The sequence below is a fragment of the Apus apus genome, chromosome 1, assembly GCF_020740795.1.
Source record: "Apus apus isolate bApuApu2 chromosome 1, bApuApu2.pri.cur, whole genome shotgun sequence".
Lineage (NCBI taxonomy): Eukaryota > Metazoa > Chordata > Aves > Apodiformes > Apodidae > Apus > Apus apus.
In genome coordinates this window covers 17,752,309-17,774,953 of record NC_067282.1, presented here as the reverse complement: position 1 = coordinate 17,774,953, position 22,645 = coordinate 17,752,309, and the positions used below count along the sequence as shown (strand labels likewise).

The 22,645-nt window shown below is 42.1% G+C and overlaps 1 protein-coding gene across 2 annotated transcripts in view; it reads left to right on the top strand.

Annotated features, from left to right (window-relative positions):
- The window catches only part of ARHGAP20 (Rho GTPase activating protein 20), a 64,171-nt gene that overhangs the window by 32,675 nt on the left and 8,851 nt on the right, over positions 1–22,645 (top strand). The window contains exons 4-10 of one of the 2 annotated variants that reach the window (XM_051608238.1): positions 3,712–3,861; positions 5,725–5,766; positions 6,733–6,817; positions 10,692–10,769; positions 14,624–14,690; positions 16,545–16,727; positions 21,078–21,253. In XM_051608238.1, coding sequence (XP_051464198.1) covers positions 3,712–3,861; positions 5,725–5,766; positions 6,733–6,817; positions 10,692–10,769; positions 14,624–14,690; positions 16,545–16,727; positions 21,078–21,253 — 781 coding nt within the window. Of the gene's footprint in view, positions 1–3,708; positions 3,862–5,724; positions 5,767–6,732; positions 6,818–10,691; positions 10,770–14,623; positions 14,691–16,544; positions 16,728–21,077; positions 21,254–22,645 lie in introns of both variants that reach the window. The other variant, XM_051608237.1, reaches the window with a different exon arrangement.

Sequence of the window (22,645 nt, the reverse complement as noted above, 5' to 3'; positions counted from 1 at the left end):
CTAATTAAAGTTTTCAAGTCACAGTCTCACTAACTGAGGCCTGAGCTCCTAAACTGTAGAAGACTAAAGTCAGGTGAGAGGAATCCCTCCCTCCCTGCTCAGCACGCTGAGCAGAAGTGACCGTTACAACCCCAGGCTGAGCTGCACATTACTGCAGGTTTGGCTGGATCCCAGTGGGACTATTTGCATAGCAAAGCACTACACTGTGTAACCACGCCAAGATCTGGTCCCCAGGGAGTAGTAACTGCTCTTACAGCATTTGATTTAGTGTGGTGAAGAGTCTGCAATGTTTGAAGAAGGTGGAACAGAACAAATTGTGCTTCTGTCTTTGCTAGAAATGGTAAAAATAGCATTTTGAGTGATATTACTTCATGTATTTTGAAGAACTAATTAGGATGTTCTCTCTACAGTTGCTCTGTCAGCAATTAAAGCATCAGAGCTGTCAGTAATGAATACTACTTAAAAATCAGCATTTTTAAAGATATCTCTCACTAAAATACCGTTTCTGATTCCTACAGGGAAAACCTAAGCAGTGTGTATCGCTGTGCAGCTGTGACTATTGATTGTTACTGACTTTTTAATAGCTGATGCATAGTGAAGACAGCAGGTCACCAGGACAGAAATACTGATACAGTTGTTTCTGACTTAACTTTAGAATTGTTCCTTGTGAAGATGCTAAGAATTTGTTGTATTTTCTGTGTTAAATAGTTTTTCAGCTTGGGGCATATGAGCACCTGAGATATCTTATGGACAGCTTGGTACTGAACTGGTGTTAGCTCACCTGCAGGCAGCCAGTCACTGTACAAAAGGAGCTTGTGTATAATTAGCCTTCGTACGATCATTAATGGATACAATTTTTTCTTAAAGAGAGCAACAAGTATTGTGTCCTTTGAGCTTGCAGAGTAAACTCCTGTACAGCACTGATATCCTGCTTAAAGGCAGCAAATCTGTATTGCTCGCGTGGAGATTGGGGTGGGGTCAGTCCTCTCCACAACCTGTCTGTGACTTTGGACAAGGTGCCTGTGGGTTTGTTTTTTGCTACTTTCTAATCAATTTTGAAATGTAGACTGCTTTCTTTCCAGATCATTCATTAGCCCAGCTTATAAAAAATTATACTCATGCTGTGCTTCTTTCTCTGCTGCCCTGTGCTTTACTGCCTTCCTGTGAGGATTAAGTAATAAATTAGTTGATTCAAAGCTTTTCTCACTAATGTTAAGTATGTAACGTGTTGTACCAATTTTTGCATATTGATTATATTTCTTGCAGGTCATATGTGTTTTTATTTGGCAGAGTAAATATTTCAAGAATCTATCAGTTCAAGGATCAAGGTTTCTCACATAAGTTTTTTGTGTGGGTGGCACAGAGAAATGGCTTCCTCTTGCTCCTTTCTATTACATAAATGCATATATACACATGCATTTTAAGGTTATTTTCCCAGTGTAGCTAGACACAGAAATTAATGGTTGGTTACATACATACATTACGGTAGCAATCCTACAGTAGATCCATTAATTCTTTTGTCAGGGGGTTCTATTAAGGAGATTAGCAAATCTAGTGAGTAGTTAATCTTCCATCTGTTAATGGCCACGAGGTATCCAATTGCCACTTACAGAAAGCAAAAGGAACTGCATTTACTCAGCAGAAGTGGGACAATTTGGGGTTTGTCAGTACCTACACCATTGATGTTAATGGTGACATATTCGTTTCTAAAGGTAATGCTTTGGCACTTAAATAGAAGACCCACATTTCATAAATGCTGAGAACCCATGGACTGCATAGAGGACATGAAAGATACGGATAAAATTATACTTCAGGCTCTTTAGATGTTAATGCAGGCTACTGTTTCATCACCTCTGGAAACCAGGGAATTCAAGGAAACTTGAATACTGATAGTAGCTTAGAGCTGTGACTAGGCATGGCAAACAGGGTAAGAATATACATCAAGCATGTTTGGAGAACATCTTTGTGCTTCTGCCAGCACCCTGCTGACACCCGCTGCTGGCACTGTGGGGATCTGGCTTTATGAACTGTAAATGTTAAAAAAGTGAAATAGCATGTAGAGAGTTCACTGTACTAGGCAATGAGAAAAAGAAATTGAAAAGAAAGGGAAGGTCAACGGATGGATTTGGTCGAGTCAGACCAGGCATCCATTTATTAACATCTACATTAGAATTAATAAGTGTATTTTTTTTTAGATCTACAGTTTTGCAGTTCATTCAGTGGTCAGTCAGTTACAGTTATTTCTGTATTCTTGTCAGATCTTACCTGTTGAGTCACAAATTGATATATTGAAGAGCATTTTGCAATGTTCTTCCATATTTTAAATTTCTCTTTGACAGGGTAACAAAATGTAGTAGAGAGAAGTAAAATGTACAATTGACCAGGAAACACTGTGGTATAGTTTAAAAAATATATGAACTTGAGATGGTATTATACAGTATTTTATGGTGATCTAATTGAAGTGCACCTTTTTCCAGGTGTGATATGCACTGCTGGTCTTTTCTTGCACACCACTGTAAAGGCTGCTGGGTTATTAAGTGGTGCACTATGCCACTACACCTGTTACCACGATGTCAGCTGGAAACCTCAGAGCTGCCAGGGTTCATCTCAGAGCTGTCAGCTGCAAGTTCATCTGTGTCCTCTTTAAAGCTGCAAGGTTCAAGTTCTTGCATGTTTCACACTGCATTAGTTCAGCCTGCCCTAAATCAAACACCTTGTAAATGAGTAGGTAGTCCGTGTGTACCAGAGCTCTGAGAAACTGCTTACCTGGCGTATTTATTTATAGAGCACTAATCACCAAGATGCCTGGCATTGTTCCCACCCAGGTTTGCAGTACAGTGTTGAGCTGACTTGCTCATGCTTGCAGTCCTTGGCATAGAAGGGCAAAACGTTTTTAGGGAGGGGACACTTTTCCTCCAGCCTTTCCCTACTGGTCCAGGAGAACCGTAGCTCAGTTAATTGAGTCTGCAAAGGGAGGAGACTTACCATGAGGAATCGAAGGGAAGAGAAGAGCTGAAATAAAAAAATGGGTGTCTGCAAATTTGACCTTTACTGTACTCTAATGTTTGGCAGGTTAAAATACAGGAAGGGCCAAATTTTTTAAAACTGGGGAAGTTATTTATCTTCCTGGTTGATTAATAGATATTTTGAGAATGCAGGAAGTCCTGGCTCATTTTCTAAGTGTTGTGGGTCTACAGCATTCAGCTTGTTTGTGGTGTCTTTCTGTGACCTGTGCTGTAGTTAACACAAATGGCAGTTTTCTGCTTGTTCTTTCTTCAGGTTTGCCTTCTTGTTACTACTTAAGCTCACCATAGTTGTTGTCCCTGGGGCTAAACAATCCAACTTTACAGTAAACTCCTCAATGGCAGCAAAGTCACTGAAAGGAGAAATCAATACAAGAGGCAATCTTTGCCACTTTTGAGCGAAGCTCTAAACACAGGAAGACGTTTTCCTCCAAGAAAATCCAGGAAGGCTATAAGCAACCTGTTTATCCCACATACAAGCCATCTGTTGATGCCATTTAGATGAGAAATTGATATACTTTTTTAAATGCAACCCAAAGAAAACATTTTTTTAACTAAAGCAGAAGTGTTTCTTCCATCAGCTCCAATGTAAGCTTCACATGTACCTGAAGGAAGAAGAAACTGAGCTGTTTAACCTGCCTTGCTGTGTTTTCACGTGTATGTAATACCTTTGAATTTCTGCCAGCAGGTCACACTCTCATTTCAAACTGAAGTGCCAAGCACGTCTCTGTGAGGTGTGGACAGCATTTTGTACAGAAGAAGTCTATGAAGGCAGCACAGACCCAGAAAGGTCCTTTGTCTTGGGCTGGCCCACCACAAACTGCGTGGCAAATTTCAGGTAAGAATTGAGGTATGTTTGGTTTTTTTTACCAAAGTACCTACATCTTTTTTGGCTGACAGGTAATGAGACTATCATGAATTCATTTCAGCACCAGTGAAGCTGGGAAGCAGGAACTTACTGATTTTTAAACTTCTCCTACTGTAAGCAACTCACCCTCCATGCTCCATCTTCTATCTCTCTGCAAATGTGGCAGTGATACTCACTTATCACTTAAAAATTTGAGAAAATATGTGAATTGGCAAAGCACTGTCTGTGCTGCAGACTTGCTTAGTAGAAATTATGTTTTTTGGGGGTATAATTTGACAAACACCTTGGCTAATTAGTAACATGAACTACAAATAGTAAACAGTCAAACTAATGAAAGGATCAAAGAGACCCTTGAAGGACACTTTTAAACAGAGCAGCTTGCATTGGAAGTAGCAGGAAATATACAGTCCAGTACTGACCTTGTCCTGTTTCTCTTTTCAAATTTAATTGTGCGAGAGAAAATGTCAAATTTCCTTTTACAGCAGTATCTCTGAATTTTAATAGAGAGAGACTTTCGGTCTGTCTTTGCAGCATTGACTGTAGGACACATAAGGGCTGTAGTCTCAGCAAGGAGGGTTCTGTCATCACTTTGGAAAAGGGAGGGCACCATCTCCCTGAAATCCCAGCTGCTTAGCCACATTAATTTGGCTGGGTCTTGGAAAATGCACTTTCCTCTTTACCAATAGAGAGCAAAAGCTGACACATGCAGCTTAATTTGTATGTCACATTATCTGTATCCAAAGAGAATGCCATGCACAAACTACTCTCTGCTAAGCTGGTTGTGCTGTTTATGGGTTTTTTTCACTTAATAGTCCTTAAACAAAGCTGAAATTTTCTATTGATTTTCAATTGAACTCTTGACAATAAATGTGAGCTTTGATCATGAGGCAGCACACAATCCTTTATAGCTATCAAGAAGTTAGCTGGATAGAAAAGCAATAGCTTCAATTAGAACAGAGATTTTATAGAAGTGAAATTATTTTATGTCTGGAGGTACACAGAAAAATCTAAAACTCCTTGCCTGAGTGTGTAGATGCATATCTGAGAGGACTGAAGCAGACAAAGCAGAATCATATTTTTAATCTTTATAAAGTGCATTCCCCTAACAGCATCACTCAGTAGGTTTGTAGTTTTCTAAACGCCTTCTCTGACAATTTGAAGAAGTTGATTTGCAGAAGCAGCAGTGGGAATAGCAGTTACTCAATTTGGGGCAGGATTTAAATCAAGAAAGTTGAAGGAAAATTAGGTTAGATACTTTGCATTACCCTATTATTAGCTACATTTAACCAAACAGTTTGTATCCTTTAAAGTGTATACATGATATAAAGATAAATGAGATAAGCCTTAAAATGACCAAAGTTAAACCCTACTAAGTACAATGGGACCTTTTTTCATTGTGACTCGTGTAATTTGTGTTGTGGTGATAAACCAAGTAATAAACAAGAGGAATTAAAATAGTGAAAGTGGAAAGAAGTCTATATTCCTCAGGAAATACCTTTAAACTTTTGAATCAAAGCTCTTATTTTAAAGTGCCCTCCCCTTTTATTTGGACATTAGCTTAAGAACTCAACCTATTTCCTACTAAAATTCACTGGTAAAGCTTTAACTTCTGTGATAAAAACTGGTAACTGGAGCTTTTGATGTGACAGGCTTTTCAGTAGATTTTGCAGGGAAACAGCTTCATTCAAATCTGAAAAATAAACCTTTTAGTTTTTGTAGGTATTTATGGAAATTTCAACCAAGAAGCAGTCTATTCCACCATGCTTTGTACAAAGGCTATTTTGGAATTAGAATGATGTCTGATTTGTCCCTGTTTTTCTATAATTCTTGCAGGTCTGCAGAACAAAAGGAAACGTGGCTGTCTTTTTTGCAAAGGTAATTTACTATTCAGTCTTTGAAGACACTGAAAAGAGTCCCAGCCATATAGACCAGTGATTCCCAAACAGTGGTACCTATGCCAACACGATAGATAAGCTCTATCAAGCAATATTAAGGAAAAAACAACATCTGGTGTCTTCTCCCTGCAGAAGATGGTCGTGCTGTTCATGCAGTGATCAGTACACAAGGAGGAAAATGCTCCCCTGTGCCTGAACGTGGCACAGCACAAAACTGGAGCAATTCCAATCACACATGGCCCCTTCCCTCTGCAGTTGTAGGAGCCTCTGCCACCATCGCTCTAGTTGAGCCTGGGGCCCTTTCTCTGGTCATGACATCAAAGCAAGCCCAACTCAGAAACCTCTGCTCTAACCTACCTCCTGTTCTTGGCTGGCTCTATTTTGGTCTCACAAAATGGGCCCCAAGCTGGAGGATATGATGGGAGGGTTTGCATAAATAAAGCTGTCTTTTTCAGTCAATGTTTGGACAGAAAGCTACTAGTGGTGGTGTTGTTTTCTGGTCACTTAGTTCTGCTGGGTGAGGTTTGTGCCTTTATCAGGGTTCCTAGGGTTTAAATCACCCTTGCTAGGGATGATTTCTGATTCCCTCTTCTCCTGTTCAGTGCTTTGAACTGGTCTATACGGTGGGATGTAACTGATTCCTCAGTACAGACTGAGGCATCACAATGATGGGTAATTTTAGCTTGATTTTTAAAATCCAGTTTCTTTGGTGCTTACATTGATTTCTACAATGAACTTTAATACAGCAGGGCATTCCTGGGGCGATGGTTAGCATCCCTTCCAGATACTGCTGGATGCTTCTGGTCCTCAGAGATCTTTCTACTGCAGTACATCTGCAAACAGTCTGCTTCTTACCCAGTTACTGCTTGACTACTATTTAAATCTCAATCTCGATGTTTGTGTTTACAATATTAAAAATGTACTTGTTTTGTACTTGTTTTGTCAGTCGAATAAGAGAAGAGAAGGAAAAAGACTATCCTAAGAGCATTCCTCTGAAGATAATTGCAAAGGACGTGGGAACTTGTGCATATGTAAGTGTTCTTGAGCTAAATGGGAGCCTAAATCCACATTACCTATCAGTGCTAGTCACCTGTAGATCCTGTGAATATTGGGAGGGTTCCTTTGCATTGCAAACTCCTTTAAGGATCCAGCCCTTTTGAAAGACTTAGTGTTTGCAGCCCTGAAATATTTGTTTCCTGTGTTCAATACATACTTTTCTTTTTAAAGACAGTGTGCTTGGTAAGAAATACTGGTTCTGGCACTCAAACTAAAGACCGTACAATGTGGAGTCCCAAGAAACACTTCTAGCGGAAGTTATGCTTAAGCATCTTCAGAAATGCCAGTACAATGTACCCATTTTTTGCTTGTAAGACTGGTCTAAACCCACAGCTGCCTTCATTCAGTTCTTCAGAGTTGCAATGTGTTTTGTTTGTAATGCTCCTAAGTCAGTAAAGCTCTGTATATGAGCAACCTGAAATTGCTTTAATCAGGTTTTTCATCAACTGATGTTGGTAAATTCATAGGCACAAGACAAATAGGTAAAGAAAGGTCATCCACAGGGTGATTTGCACCTTCTTTACTGAGTAATTTTAACAAATTTAAACTAAATTATTGTATTTAACCAGTTCCTTAGGGGTGCCCTAGCATTCAGTGATGATCCATACATTCTTCCTCTGCTTCTTATGCGTTTGTCCTTTTTTTCTAACTGTGCTTTCAAGATCTTAATTTCATGCTTAGAAACCTAAAGAACATTTGCAAGGACATGAGAAATGTCTACAGAAGTTAGACTTCATTGGAAGTCTTGACCTAGCAGTGAGTCTCGACTTAGAATTCTGTGTTTGCATAGATGTAAGCATAGAGGACTCTGCCTTTTTTTCAGAATATCATAATTAAGGTAAATGTTAATAGTTAAAATTGCCAGGTTGCTACAGCAAATGTTAAAAACAATAACAGGAATTGTTATAGTTCAAATGCAGGACTGCAGGTCAAGGTGTGCTCAGGTGTATCTATAAATCATCCATGCACTCAGGTGTTGTGCTCTTGTACCAGGGTTTGTTTAGGTTTTTTTAAAATGTTTTTTCTCCTTAGCTATAATTAGCTCATGTGCCAGATATGGTTTCCTGATCCTGACAGAACAACGCACTGTAGTCTGGCTAGTATCAGTAATAACACAGTGGAGGAGCAGATGGAAACTTTGTGATGCAAATAGTTCTTATGGCACCGTGGTCCCTGTGCTACAGCAGCTGGAGAAGCCCCAGAATTATCTCATTTTGGAGGGTAGGGAAGGCTGAACACAAGACACAAACCATTTTATTATATTCTAGCCAAGAGCAAAACTTATGCAAATGGTCTGACCTACTCCTGAGAGCCAGATGTCATTGCTACGGGCAAATGTTAAATTTTTTATGGTATGAACATTCAGATATATCTTGAAGCAAAATATACAGTATTCATACTACTTTCCTTTGATTGCCATGGCAGTTTGTTACCATCAGAGCCTTACACAGATGGATAGCTCAGATCTTTTCTAAATGCAAAAAGTCAGGGGTTTCTTCACCTGAAGATCCTATGGCCAGTATAAAATTGATACACTACACAGGTTAGCAGAGTACAGCAAACTGTCCTGGTACTGGCAGTGGACATTTACATCCCAGCTCTGCTGTCTTCCCTTCCTGGGGACACTGGGCATGCCTGGGCAGTTTGTTGCAGCGGGCATGTGATTGTTCTGCCAGGGCTTCAGGCTGGCCATGAACTAGCTGCAATCCAAAAGCTGTGCAGTCTTGTTAGTGAGGCCAAACCAGCTGCCTCTAAAGAGGGTTTAGTAACTTGTACTTGATGTGTGGGAGCTGCCTGTCAGGTTGGAATCGAGGCCCGTGAGGGTGTGATGGTGCAAGCAAAAACCACTCTGGAAACACTCTGCCCAGTTGTTTTTGCCTCTGCAAGATGATGGCAGTGGTGCTGCCACATCCTGGCGGGTCTGAGGATGGAGTCATTAGTCCTGGTGTGTTTGAAATGTGCTGCCCTGCCTGCCAAGGTACAGAGCAGTGCCCAGCTGTGCCCGGGCAGTGCTGGAGCCAGGCAGCGGGTGCTCTGGGAAGACTGCCTTGTGGAAAGCAACACTTCCCCCGACACAAAGCTTGGCACTTCTTGCTGGTGGCTGTAGCTTTTCAGAAAGCAGTGTTTCTGCTGACCCATGCTGTTCCATACTGCCAATCAGCAGACTCTAGAGGATGCTGGAGTGGCAGCCTTCTAAGTGGATGAAAGATTACCAAGGGGAAGCATTTCTGGTACTGAGCCAAATCTAGCTTTGAGAAATCTATCTAGAATGTGGCAAAGGACATAGAGGTGGACAGTCTGTGTGTAGTATTTTCTTACCATAGAGATCTTCAGTAGAAAATTACAGAAATTATTAACAATTGATATGACATCCTCTTATCTCACTGAAAAAAATTCACTAAAAGGACAGTGAGATGGACTGAGGACTGGCTAAACAATAGAGCCCATAGTGTAGTGATCAGTGGTGCACAGTCCAGCTGAAGACCTTTAACTAGTGGAGTCCCCCAGGGATCAGTGCTGGGTCCAGTCCTGTTCAACATCTTCATCAACAACCTGGATGGGGGGACAGAGTGTATCCTCAGCAGGTGTGCTGATGATACCAAACTGGGAGGATTGGCTTATTCACCAGAAGGTCCTGAGGCCATTCAGCAAGATCAGGACAGACTGGAATGCTGGGCAAAGAGGAACCTAATGAGGTTCAACAAGAATTAAGTGTAGAGTCCTGCACCTGGGGAGGAATAACAACACACACCCATACAGATGAAGACCTGACGTGCTAGAAAGCAGCTCTATGGAGAAGGACCTTGGAGTCCTGGTGGACAAGTTATCCATGAGGCAGCAATGTGCCCTTGTGGCCAAGAAGGCCAATGGCATCCTGGGGTGCATTGAGAAGAGTGTGTGCAGCAGGTCAAGAGAAGTTCTCCTCCCCTTCTACTCTGCCCTAGTGAGACCACATCTGGAGTATTGTGTCCAATTCTAGTCACCCCAGTTCAAAAGGGACAGGGATCTACTTGGGAGAGTCCAACAGAGGCTATGAGGATGATTAAGGAACTGGAACACCTGTCTTATGAGGAAAGGCTATTTAGTCAAGAGAAGAGAAGACTGACAGGGGATCTTATTAATGTTTACAAATACCTGGAGGGTGAGTGTCAAGAAGAAGGGGCCAATCTCTTTTCAGTCATGCCCTGTGATGGGACAAGGGGCAATGGATGCAAACTGGAACAGCGGAAGTTCCGTCTCAATATGAGGAAAAACTTCTTTACTGTATAGGTTACAGAGCACTGGAACAGGCTGATCAGAGAAGCTGTGGAGTCTTCTCTGGAGACTTTCAAGACCCATTTGGACCCATTCCTGAGTGATCTGCCCTAGATTCTATGGTGGTCCTGCTCTGTCAGGGGAGTTGGACTCAATGGTTTCTAGAGGTTTCTTCCAACCCCTAACATTCTGTGATTCTGTGATACTGTGATTTTTTCAAAGGAAACTTTCATGCTTTTAAATTAATCAAACCATTACATTTCCCTCATGCAGGATCTAAAATGCAGGTGGTGGCTGTGTCGTTTTGCATATTTTAATGTGGAATCTTGTTCTAGTACTCCTGGCACTCTCCTGTCTGATGGAGCTGTTAGGGAAGTGGGGAGCAAATGCAGAAAGTACATGAAAAAGCAGAGGAATCAAGCCTCCATCTCAGACTCCTGGATCTTTATCTATGTAGTACAATTTTTGTATCAAGTAAACTTTTAACAGGATACTCTCAGTTTTTCCAACAAGGAAGACTATTCCACTTCAGATACTCTTTTTAAATCCAAAATTTTAATGCCACTTTCTTCTTCTCCTTTTTTGTGTTCACAGTCAAAAACCCTAAGTGTAACCAATGTTGATACAGCAAATGATGTCATTCTCATGGCCCTGCAACAGCTGGGAATTAACGTGAGTCCTTACACCGGTTTTAATGAATCTTTTTGTAGTGACCTTTAAAATTAAGTCTTCTTTTGCACTTTTTTCACTTTTTAGGATATGAACATTAAATCCTTTGTCATTGCAATTCAGGGTTGTTGAAATGAAGCAAAAGTGCTTTGTTAATATATAGACCTCCAGAAATTATCAAGTGTCTTAAAAGTTTTGAATAAGTCTCTCATCCCCGTAAGGGATCCATAATGTTTGAAGTTGCTGTTTTGCTGCTGCCTAAGAGGAGATACCTTGACACAAGAAGTGAGAGTTTGATATAGCTCCTTCTGCATACTTCAGTGTGAACAGGAAACCTACTGACCTGCTTGTTAGTTGTTTTAAAAATATGCAAACATGCATGATCAGCTGTGTCCCCAGATTACAAGTACAAGCACTGCTCTCAAGTGTCCAAATCAAGCACTCTAGATATCCATGGGCTTTTAGTGTTATGTGAGATATCAATGTAACTGAGTTATTGCCCAGAATCCAAATGCATCCAATTTAAGCATGTCCTGAAACTGTTTTGGAGAAGGGCTTTTACAGGACTTAAAAGAATTCAGGGTAGCACACAAAGTAGATGCAGCAATTCCTAGTAAATCAAGTACTGCCTCAACTGTCTCCCTTTGCTTTAAACCAGACAAGGTAGTGCCTCAGGCATAGCAATGAATCAGTGCCAGGAACTAGAATTCTGGTTCCTTTATTCTGTTTCTCTCATTGTTTCACTGTGTGACTCCAAATTACGCCTATGGTCATAGAAGCTCCTAGATGGCAGCTTTTTAAATGGCCTGTCAGTCTGCTGTTCAGGTAGCAAAATTTTTTTTAATGTCTTACTCTTTATGTGTATGTTGATCTCATTGCATGGAATCTGACAAGCCTTTCCTTACCACAGCCCTGAATATGAAGGGTCAAATAAGACCAAAATGCATCGAGGGGCCCATTCTGCTAGCTTGGTCTTTCCCAGGCACAGCAATTTCTTGTTGTGGCTCAGACATCCCATTGACAGCAGAGCTGGAGCTCTGGCCTGAGCTCAGGATGAAGCAGTCTGTCTAATTAAGGTAGCTCTGGAGTTGAGCTGATGGAGGGACTGAAAGGTGAAAAGGATAAGATGTGACTGAAAATCAGGATTTTAACTGCAGATTGTCTTCCCCAGTTTGCACCAAAACCCAAAAAGCTATGCTATATTATAACTGCAAATCTTTATCATTAAGCATATCATTATATGCTTAATTTTTACCTATTTTATGGGTGACAATTGCGCTTCCTCCTTTCATGTATAGAAAAAACAGGAAAATGGTAGTATTGGAAGAGAATATTTTGTTTGAGATAAGCAGGAGGAAGAACTCGTTAGGTTTTGGATTCTGTTCTTTTGTATGTATCACAATCAAACCTTTCCTCCTCTTTACATTTTTAATTCAAGTGGAAAAAGAATGAAAGCCATCCACAAGACATAAAGTCTTGCCTGCAGAATTGTATGTCCAAGTAATATACTAAATTTTTTCACTACATCTTCATAGCATAAGCCATTTTTATTACAGGCATATAATAAGATTTGCAATAAAATCAAAGAAGCTAAATAAATTAAGCCATAGCTTGTGTATCATTCAATCACCCAACCCCCTCTTAGGATTGATCTGACTGTGAGGAAGCTTTTCCTTATGTGCTGTCTCAAGATTTTTTATTTATATCCAGAGAGAACCACTTGAAAGGAGCTCTACGACTTTTCAATAGCAATTATAAAAACTACATTTCACATGTTGTGTGATTAATGGGGCTATTACTTTGGCTGAGTTCACTCTGGTTTAACACATCAGGGTTTTTCCCTCTGTGGTTTCTCTGGTAAAATGACAACTAGTTTGTGCAAAATGACATTGATCATCTGTTGCAAATTACCAAGTGGGGCAGAAAGAAAGGCCATAAGTACAGTTGCTGAATTTTCTGGGACAGTCACATCTATACTGACAAATGGCCTCATAAAGCCCATAAAGACCAACATTAGCAATTGAGAGATGAGCAGTCTGCCTCCTGAAACCATGCTTATTAGCTCTTCCCCTTCCCCTGCTTCCCCCTCACAGCAATGAACCCTTTCATATATATATTTAAAAGGAAAAGTAAATACCCTTTCTTGTGCTCCTGAGCTGTATTTATTTGCTCCTGGCTGCTTGCCCTGAGGCATCAGAGATGTCTCCAAAGCCTATTTATTTTCCTTCTGCCCCCTGCTAGCTAACTTCACAGCAGTGCTAATATGGGCCAGAAAGCTCTGTCAGTCAGAGAGCAAACTGCCAAGGCTTTATTGGGTGTATCAGCATTACCTGGGGTGCATGCAGCAAGTAGAAAGAGTCTTAAGAGCTAAGAGCTTTGGGGACACTGTCCAGACAATGCAGGACAGTAGGCAAATCTGTTTAAAAGGAGGCAGGATTTAATTTTAGAGCTAAATAAGTACTGTCATGAAGTGTTTATCAGTTTTTGTAGCCAGAAAATGTTTAGATTTTGATTTTCCTAATTTGGCCGTGTCACTGAAAAGAGATTTAAGGTCTAATATATCACTTCTTATGCAGTATATCTATCCACTTGCTTTACCTTTTGTCCTGAAAGTGGTTTAGATGAAATGTCATTCTTTTTATTTCTATTGTCTCACTGTCATATCCAAAATAATGTACTGTTCTTCAGTTACACTGCCACACTGGCTTGTATATTTATGCTAAAGGCGATATTTGTTATTTGCTTTCAAATCAGCAGTTTTACCCAGCTTTTACCAAGGATGTTCACATTCTCCAGCCCTCTAGAAATTGCCTCCTTTGTAAATTTATCCTCTCCAGTGGAAATTTTAGAAGAGGACTCACTCAGCAGTCTTAAAGCACCGTGCAGCCCTCCCAAGCCCTTCCACACAAAAGGGCTGCACAAAAGAGCCAACAACAGCCCTAAGAATAGATGTTGGGGCAGTGTTGAGTGCCTGGAGCACTTTGGCTGCTATCCTTGCCCTGGCATCATCAGCATGGGCTCAGGTCATAGGCCAAAGACCTCCTGCCCTGCTCTCCAGTGCAGAGCACAGGATGCTGCTTTCTGGCAAGCCTGAGCGCCTCCCACTTGCAGGGGATGTAGAGGAGCTGGGGTAGTGGTGGAGCAGAGGTCTCTGGGGTGAGGCTGGGGGTGCCTACATGCCAGAGCATGTCCTGGAGGATGTGATTAGCTTGGTTCTCAGCTGAAGGGTAACCTTAGCTCGCACAAACTGCCCACTGCCTGCCACATGCTCTGTTGCAGGCTGTCTCTTCCCACTGCTTATCTGTAATGCCTCCAGGGGCTCAGACCTCTCTCCTAGGGGCTGGGTGCTGCTCAGGCCCAGCAGGGAGAAGTAGGGCACAGAGAAACTGGCCAGCAGCAGCACCTTGGGCCAGAGGTCTTTTCCACATTGGGGCTGCCTCATTTCCAGCCTTCTGGGAGCAGGGATGCATGTGGGCCAGGAACTGACTCAACCACATGGCCTGGCACAGCTCACATCTTGGTCTGGCCTCAGAAGCAATCCTGAGTCCTGGCAGGCTGTGACCTCCATCCCTCTGCTTCCAGCAGCAGTGAAAGAACTGGGGCAAATACCTCACTTGAGAAATGAGGGACTCCAGCCCCTCTCACTGCTCAGAGCTGGACCCTGGTCACATAAACCACATTGCACATGGCAGACACAATTCCAAAACTTTGCTGATGTCAAATTTGGGCATTGCAAAAGTAAACCGGGGGTCCTTTGATCCCTCCATCAAGGTGCAGAATATCCTTATACTGTGAGAAACCTAATACAAACCTGTTTGTAATGATTGGCAAACTTACTCTGAATTTTGGTTTTAAAGGGCTCTGAAAAAGACTACAAGCTGTGGGTGATTTCAGGAAGAGAAGATGCTCCTTACCCTCTTATTGGTAAGTTCTTGATCTGGTTTTGTTTTTCAACAGTCACTCAGTTTTTAGTGTTGAAGGAAGCAAGAAATACAAAGACTGAAATGCAGTTTCCTCTTTTGTTCTGTTTTTCCCGTTTTTAATCTTACTTCCCTGTCACACAAGTTTGTCTTTCTGGGGAGTTTAGTCAGATGCTGATCTTTTGTTTTGAAGAGCACTTGTCTGCTTGTGTCACTGAGAAGCTGAAAAAGTTCATTTTTTTCCGCCCCAGTTTTGGTGCATGAGCCTCATTTTTTCAACAGAGTCAGCCTCTCCACTCACGTCCTCATCTGGAGCTGGTCCAGCTTTGCCATATTTCTTCCTACACTTCCATAGCATTGTTTACTCCCTTCCTCAGCAAAACTCAGCAGAGTTTTAAGAAATGTTATGTTCTTCCACAACTGAAGTTAACTGACTCAAGAGGTCCTTTCCAAACCTTTATTTCTCTTACTGGCTGACGGCTCCCCTCTGATTAGGAGCAAATTATTGCTTATTCACTTTCTAAAATGGTTTTTGAAACATTTCCTGCCCAGGAATCAACCCAAATCTCAGAAGTGATTGGAAGGAGTGATTTGATTTTGGCCCATGATTCACTGGGAACAAATCCCTTCCTGTTATAAAGAACCCTCCCCAGTAGAAGCCTGGCATGACTTGTGCTATATGAGTTCACAGATTATTAGAACAAGAAATATTGGTGGATTTTCTGTTTTGCTCCTGCAAATCTAACCTCAGTAAATCTTAGCATTCCTTCTTAAAGCAGCCTTAGCTACAAGTGCTTTGCTGGAGTCAGACAACATTAATATTTATAAAAACTCTAACTTGTGCACCTTATAGACAGTGGAAACTGTTTTGTCTTTGAAATATACCGGGCTTTCAGAGTATTATGTGTAGCTTCTCCAGATAAAAGCCATGGTTTTAAACATAGAACATGAGAATTCAGAAACAGGAAAGGCCTTTCTAATTGACTGGCTCTCACTGCACATTCAGGTCACAATCTTTGTAAAATAATAATGTGATATTAAACTGATGCTGTTCTTGTTATTTATGCAAAGGTTTATTAGGTGAGGCTAGCTTTTATCATAGGTAGACATCAGAAGCAGAGTTTGAGCGTGCTTCAGCTTCACATGACCTGTAATATCAAATTTAACTAAAACGTCTTAGCATTACACCCTTATTGAATATATTTCAACTCCCAGATCTTTAGACAAGTCCAAGTCTCTGGTGCCATTTTTGAAAGCTTCTACAGCAATGAATTGCCTCTGCGCATTCCCCAAAGATGCTGGTTAATGCCAAGCACAGCTCATTTGCATTAGCCTTGTGATTAACGTTTCCTTCCTGTTTCAGCCTCAGACAGGAACCATAATTGTCTCGTTTGACTGAGCTGATGGCTGCTGCACTCACCATGCAGGGGGAGGCAAGATCACTTTCACACTGGATTTTTTGGTTTTGCATGGTCAACAAAAATTTGACAGATGACTGCTTGCAAAATCTCATTTCTGGCCAGAACAATATGAGCAACCAGGACCAACACTTTAGTGTCACAAGTAAAGCAGTAGAAAGAATAAACATTGAATCCAGAAATAGGCACTTGTATTTTATGTGATGTGGGCTGTGTCTGACTTTACCTTTGCATCTGTTTGACTACGCTGGACACAGTAACTCTCTGCCAGTGTATGATTTATGCTCATGCAAATACACAGAAAAGCATCAATTCTGACATTACTGAGGGGGAAAGGTCTGCAGGCCAGCATGCAAAATCTGCTTTTCCTCCAAGGCAGATGGAGTTCAGCAAGTCTCCAGTCAATCCAACACATATTATTATCATTTCTCTTTGAACAGGACACGAATATCCCTTTGGAATTAAAATGAGCCACATTCGCGACGCGATGCCCCATGGATCCAAGCCCTGTGCCTGCCCCAGGCAGCTTCAGGGGTCCTTCTTGACGGAGCAGCTGCCCCAGGAGCTGCAGTGCCAGTTTGTGCTGAAGCCCAGCCGCCTGGAGCTGTGCCAGCCGCTGAGCGGTACGTGTCCCGCCCCAGGCCCTCGCCCGCAGCCCCTCCGCCTGCTCGGCTCTGCTGCAGGGGGAGAACGTGCCAGGACGGGGCTGGAAAGGGAAGGGGAGGACGCAGCTGCACCTTCCAGCTGCACGGGGGGTTGTGCAGCGGAGCTCTCCCCGATTTGAGTGTGCTGCTGTAGACGTGTGATCTCTGCAAGTTAGGTTTTGACAAGCTGCCTGTCAAATGGTTGCTCTGTGAGCAGCAAAAGAGAGACAAGATCTCTCCTGCCTTTTTTTTTTTTTTTTTTTTTTTTTCCTGGAAGTCTATTAGCTGTGATTGGCTCTGCAGCCTTTGCTGTGCTCTGTAGCAGGCAGAGTGGTTCAACGGTTCAGGAGTCACAGCTTGACTCCAACACAGAATTCCCATGTAGCATTTGGCAGCATCCTTTATCTCAACAAGGTGCTTAGGACTACACGCTCGCCTCACTGGAACCCTCATGTGGCAAACCCTAGCCATCTACTTGAGTACCTAGATGAAGTGAACAAATACAACTTCTTTATTTCTGTTCTCTTTGAGTAAAATGAAGGCAGTAATCTTCTCTTCTGTGTCTGGCCTTGATGCTGCAAAAACATCAGTGCCTGCACTCTGTTTTGCACTCAGTTGTCAGTGACACAATGGCTGCTCACTGCTTATGAGTAAAACAAACAATGAGATCTTTACAGGGTTGAGGCATTAGAATAAAAACTCAGTAGGGCAAAGGTGCATCCCATGGTGTGTTTTTATTGTGCTTGACACACTGGCGTACTCAGCTCAATTAGGAACTCTGCCCTACTTTGGCATTAATGACTATAATGATAAAAAATAAAATGCACACTGTTATCCTGTGCACTCCCAAATAGCTAAGATCTCCCACGATGTATGACACGAATCCATTCGTAATGTTTTTCAAAATTAAATACTGTGAGGCTATACCATGTCTATTACAAATTATTCCAGAAATTGATTGCATTTTATATAAATTAATTTCCTTTCCACATGCCTTCATTCCCCCCCTTCCCAGTAATTTGTATCATATATTACTTCATGGCATATTTTAAGAATGAGGCAATCTAGCAAAGGGGTGTAATTAGGTTTATAGGCCCTGCTTGGCAGCTGACATTGACTGGCAAGAGAAAATAGAAATGCAAATCGGGCCTGTAAAGTTCTAATGCAGATGTGTTGTCAGCAGAGCTGTGCAAGCCACAGGAGGGGAGGCTGACTTGGGGGCAGCAGAAGCCTGGGGCAGCCTGCAAGTCATACACAGCGACTGTGCGGAGTGGGAGAAAGTCTCCTAGTCCATTCGCCTTTCTAACTTCCATCAGACAAAAGCTTTTACAGTGATGTATGTGTCTGGCTGCTTGCAAACCAGATGATCTTGCATAGAGGGCTGCTCACTGTGCTCTCCCTAACTCCTTCTCACCTGTTGTGGTTTTGGAAAATGACAAAGGGTACCTGTGTGCGAACCAAGGCTATGATCTGGCTTCTGGCTTCAGATCAGCAAGCCAAAATCTGTGGTGGTGTTAGGTAACCGCTAGACACACCACCACAGGACAAATTCACAGGGAGAGGAGTCTGTGACACTACATTTCACTGCCACACATGCTGTGCTGTCCTCCCTCCCATCACCTCCCTGTACTGATACCACTGTGCTGGACACGCTGTCCCTTCTGGAGGCAGCAAGAGGTAGCTGCCCAGTCATACAAGCATGCACCATGGTTAGGCAGCCTTGTAGGTGTTGACAGGCAGACATGACTGACAGCTGGCTGTCATGTCAAATAAGGAACTGTGTGGATACCAGCTGTGATGGTGTAGTTGTATCAGCTGTCCTGGCAGGGTGGTTCAAAAAAGTACAGGAGAATATACTTTGTGGAAGAACTGGTATGTTTCTGTTGTCTCTCCTGCAGCTTTTCAGCACATAACAGGAGTGACCATCCACCAGTTAAACATAGCCATTAGGTAATGTTGTCAGTGGCTAATCTGTAATCCAAATTATTATTTAGTCATCTGTTAAAAGAGAAAGCAAAATTTCAGCAAGCTGGTCTCAATACAGAAAGGAGGTCTTTGAAAATTGACAGGGATTTGGTCAGAAAGGATGCTACATTGTTAGAGATCAGAGGTTTTATTTAGAAGTTTCTGATCAAGAAGAGGAATTGCCACTTGCATGGTTGGCACAATACCTATGAATAGAAATTCCCTGCATGTAAAGTGTGAGGCTGCTGTGAGCTCTGAATAAGATCTGCAACCAAAGCAGTATTCCTTTTTTCTGATTCTGACCTGGAATAATGCACCAGAGAAAGCCCCTGAGTGCAACACTGATGTTCCTGTATGAAGGTACAATCTTCTACGTGTGTCCTGGCTGAGAGGGGTTTGGGCCTGTAGTGTTGCAGCTTTGCAGAAGTTCAAGAAAAAAAGTGTACATCCTCCCTTTCTCATCTACTCTTTACTGCAAGACTTCTCAACCCCCTTAGAAAAGGGGATATGAAGAGGACTTTTCTTGTTCTCTTGTTCAATGCATGTTAATGTTCTAAGTGACATGGCATTTCATTGCTGTGCATCAGTTGTTGGTCTCTGCTCTGGTGCACTGAAGAACACCAGTGGAGATTTCCTTCTTGTCCCAGGCAGGAGTTGCAGTTATCCCCTGCTCACACTGTCAGTGATGGCCGTGGCTTCTAAGTGTGAAGTAAACAATGAGACACAAAGAAAAGTTCCTAATTTTAAGACCTTTTTTTTTTTTTCACTTCTGCTATTCCTCGTTCTCCAAAAGCATTTCTTCTTAAATTTTGCTTCCACTGAGATCTACCAGATTACCATAAAAAAAACTACCAATATGTATTTGCTGTTGTGTGAATCAAAGTCTAAGTGAAGCAAACCATATTTATGTGCTAATATCCAGCTCGTCTGAAAGAAAAATTGCTGGTTTGAAAGTTATAGGTTAGTTATGTTCTCCCAAAACATGATGTGTCAAGGAAAGCCTTTGACACTGCCAAGCTTATATTTCATGAAGCTTTGGGCAGCTTAAAACATACATCGTTCTTATTTTTTTTTGTTAAAAGAATTTTTCAGCAGGCTTTCACAGTCATATGTTCACATTTCAAGTTAAACTGTAACATTTCATCCTGTAAGCCTCTAATGAAAAGACTTCCACCCATTCCCAAAGGGAGCATGATCTCCTAGAATGGAATGACACATAATAAAAATTGCTGTTTGGGCTAAAAAACAAGTGCAGTAAAGTATTAGAGAGAAAAACCTGGTATTATACCACAATCCTTACTTCTGCAAGCCTTGCTTCTACCCTCTGCTCTGCACAACAGCAGAAAGCAAAATGTTTGACCAGATGGAAGAAACAGCTAATAGAAGGGTGCACAGTGTAGGTAAGCAGCTACATGAAATTTGACGGTTTTGAAAACCTCTAGAAAAGGAAAAATATAGAAGAATATATATGTTTTCCGTGTAGCGCTTTCATCGTTAACAGTCTCAAGCCTTAATGGTATCTCATTCTGTTAAGAAGTTTTTACACTGGCTGATGTTGACAAAGGTCAGATGAAAAGAAGATTTCTTGTATCCTAATAGCAGTCATTCCTTTTCTATGCACTGCAAAGAAGGGCTTCAGCTAGTGAAGCTCTTTAGACATCTTGTGAAATGTGTTAAATGAAGACAAATGGAGCCCATCAGCAGGTTGGCAGCATGCTGAAATGCCATCTGGAAGGTGTTGATTAAAGGGCAGGGACCACCTCCAGGTCATGGCCAGCAAATGCTTGGAGTGAGGGCACTAGTGATACACTTGCTTTGTGGAGAAGAGCAAAGGCAGCAACTTTTCTTAATCCAATAATGTCTCACCCCATCAGCTGATTCTCTGGAGTTGCTTCTGAGGAGATTAGGTGCTCTCCATTGCCAGGGGAACTAGGGTGCCTCCAGCCAGAAAGCCAGGGTGAGGACAGTGGTGTTTACATGTTTATATCTTATTTTTTTCCAAAGCAGGTCTGTGGTTTTGCACCTGTGGATGGGAAATGAGTCATTTAGTACCGTCCAGCTCCATGTGAAGTCAGTGGGCTGAGGTTTGCCAACCAGCACTTAGCAGTAAGTGCTGATGCTGTGGTCCAGCAGTGCAGTGCAGGCCTTGGTGCTCCCCTTAAGAGCAGGGGTAGGGCAGCACATTCCACGCACACTCACACAAACACAGGTATGCGCATGGTGGATTAGGCTGAGCCAAATGCCAAGGAGTTGGTTGAGTTCATTACATTTTTTCCTTTGAAACCATAGCAACCACTGCAAAACAAATACTGGGATTAGAATTGAAATGCATTTCTTCTAATAAACACCTTTCTCTTTTTCCAGACTTAAGCCAAAAGTCATTTAAAAGGAAAAGATCTATCATCAATTGGGCCTTTTGGCGTGGCCCAGGCACTCACTTGGACAACACACCCTTCTCAGCATCTGCAGCTCCTGGGAAGCTCTTTGGCCTCTTGCTAACAGCCATCTGTGAGGATGACAACCTACCCAAACCCCTCTTGGTGAGTCCCAGGCTCAGGGCTGGCTCTTCCAGTGGTGGAATTTCTCTGTATTGTGAATGAGAACAGGAAGACACTGAAATTACCCAAGCAGAGAAACCAGAAGGAAACCTCATTTGTGGTTCTCAGCAAGAACTTTGGTTTTTAAAATACACTGTGGTCAGGCCTGGTTAATATCGAACAGCTTGAGAAATGTATGTGATCATTCTGCTCCTCTGGGCTATTTCTTCTTTATAGCCCACGCTATAAGGCTGGTTCCCTAAACCTCACTTAGACAGTGCAGATAAATGCCACATCCACACAAACTTTTTAAACCACTCCTGTCTGTGTAAAATCCCCAGCTCCACAAATGTGGCATGGACTGTCTCCTGTAGTCAGCCCATGCTTGAATACAAGTGCTACCTGCCTTTAAGAAGGCAGTTTCAGAGCCTTTCTCAGAGGCACCCCAGGGCAGGCAAGCACTCTCGGTCCTCGTTTTTGATCTGACTGCATCCTTGCAGAAATAGATGGGGAGGCAGAGGCTGCAGAAGCATCTTTTCATCCTGTCTGCAGGGAGCACTAGTGCTGTTGGTGCTCTCAAAACAAGAACATGAAAAAAGCTCTCCTAGATCCCATTCCTAGGCATAATTGAGGCAGTTTCTGGCATTTTTGGTCAGGACTGAGAACTGCCCTGTAGTCGATGCAGCAACTGATGTGTTTACAGAGTGGGAGTGAGCCCTGCAGAATTGGACCCTCATCCTAGCAGCTTGACTTTTGGCTGGAACAACTTGCCAGAACCCCCCTGGGATCAGTGGCATTACCCCAGATTGCAGGAAGAAATGGTCTGTCTCCTAAGCTTGTGCTTGATGTGCTATTTTATCACTGCCTGAATAGTAAATCATACAAGGACTTTCCAGGTCTTTTACTATTGTGGGTTTGTTATTTTCTTTTGAGGGGGGAAGTGTGCATTTTTATCATTTAGGTTATTAAAATAAGCCCTCCAGAGATGGACTCTGTAGGAACCTGGTCCCTCATTCTCTCTGTCTGAGAGATGAGCCAATGCTGCATTTCAGAAATTTCTCCAAAACCTAAATATTAGTTAATTTTTATCTGTAAAATACCCCAGAATTTACTAAGCGTAAGATCACAGCTTGGTAGAATTTGTGCTTTGAATCTTAAACTGCATTTATGCCACAAAATATGACTTACCTCTGATTTCATGTAGCATCTCTGGAGAACAGAATGTTGCATCTGAGGGACTGTGTGGGATTTACCTGCAAGAGATGGAAAAATATAAGGGAAGAGTGCTGCAGGCATGCTTGATATATCTGCTTCAAACTTGCTTTCACATAGGCATTGCCACACTGAATTGTTTTATAACTTTAGCTTCATTCATGTAATTTTGTCTGGGTTGAC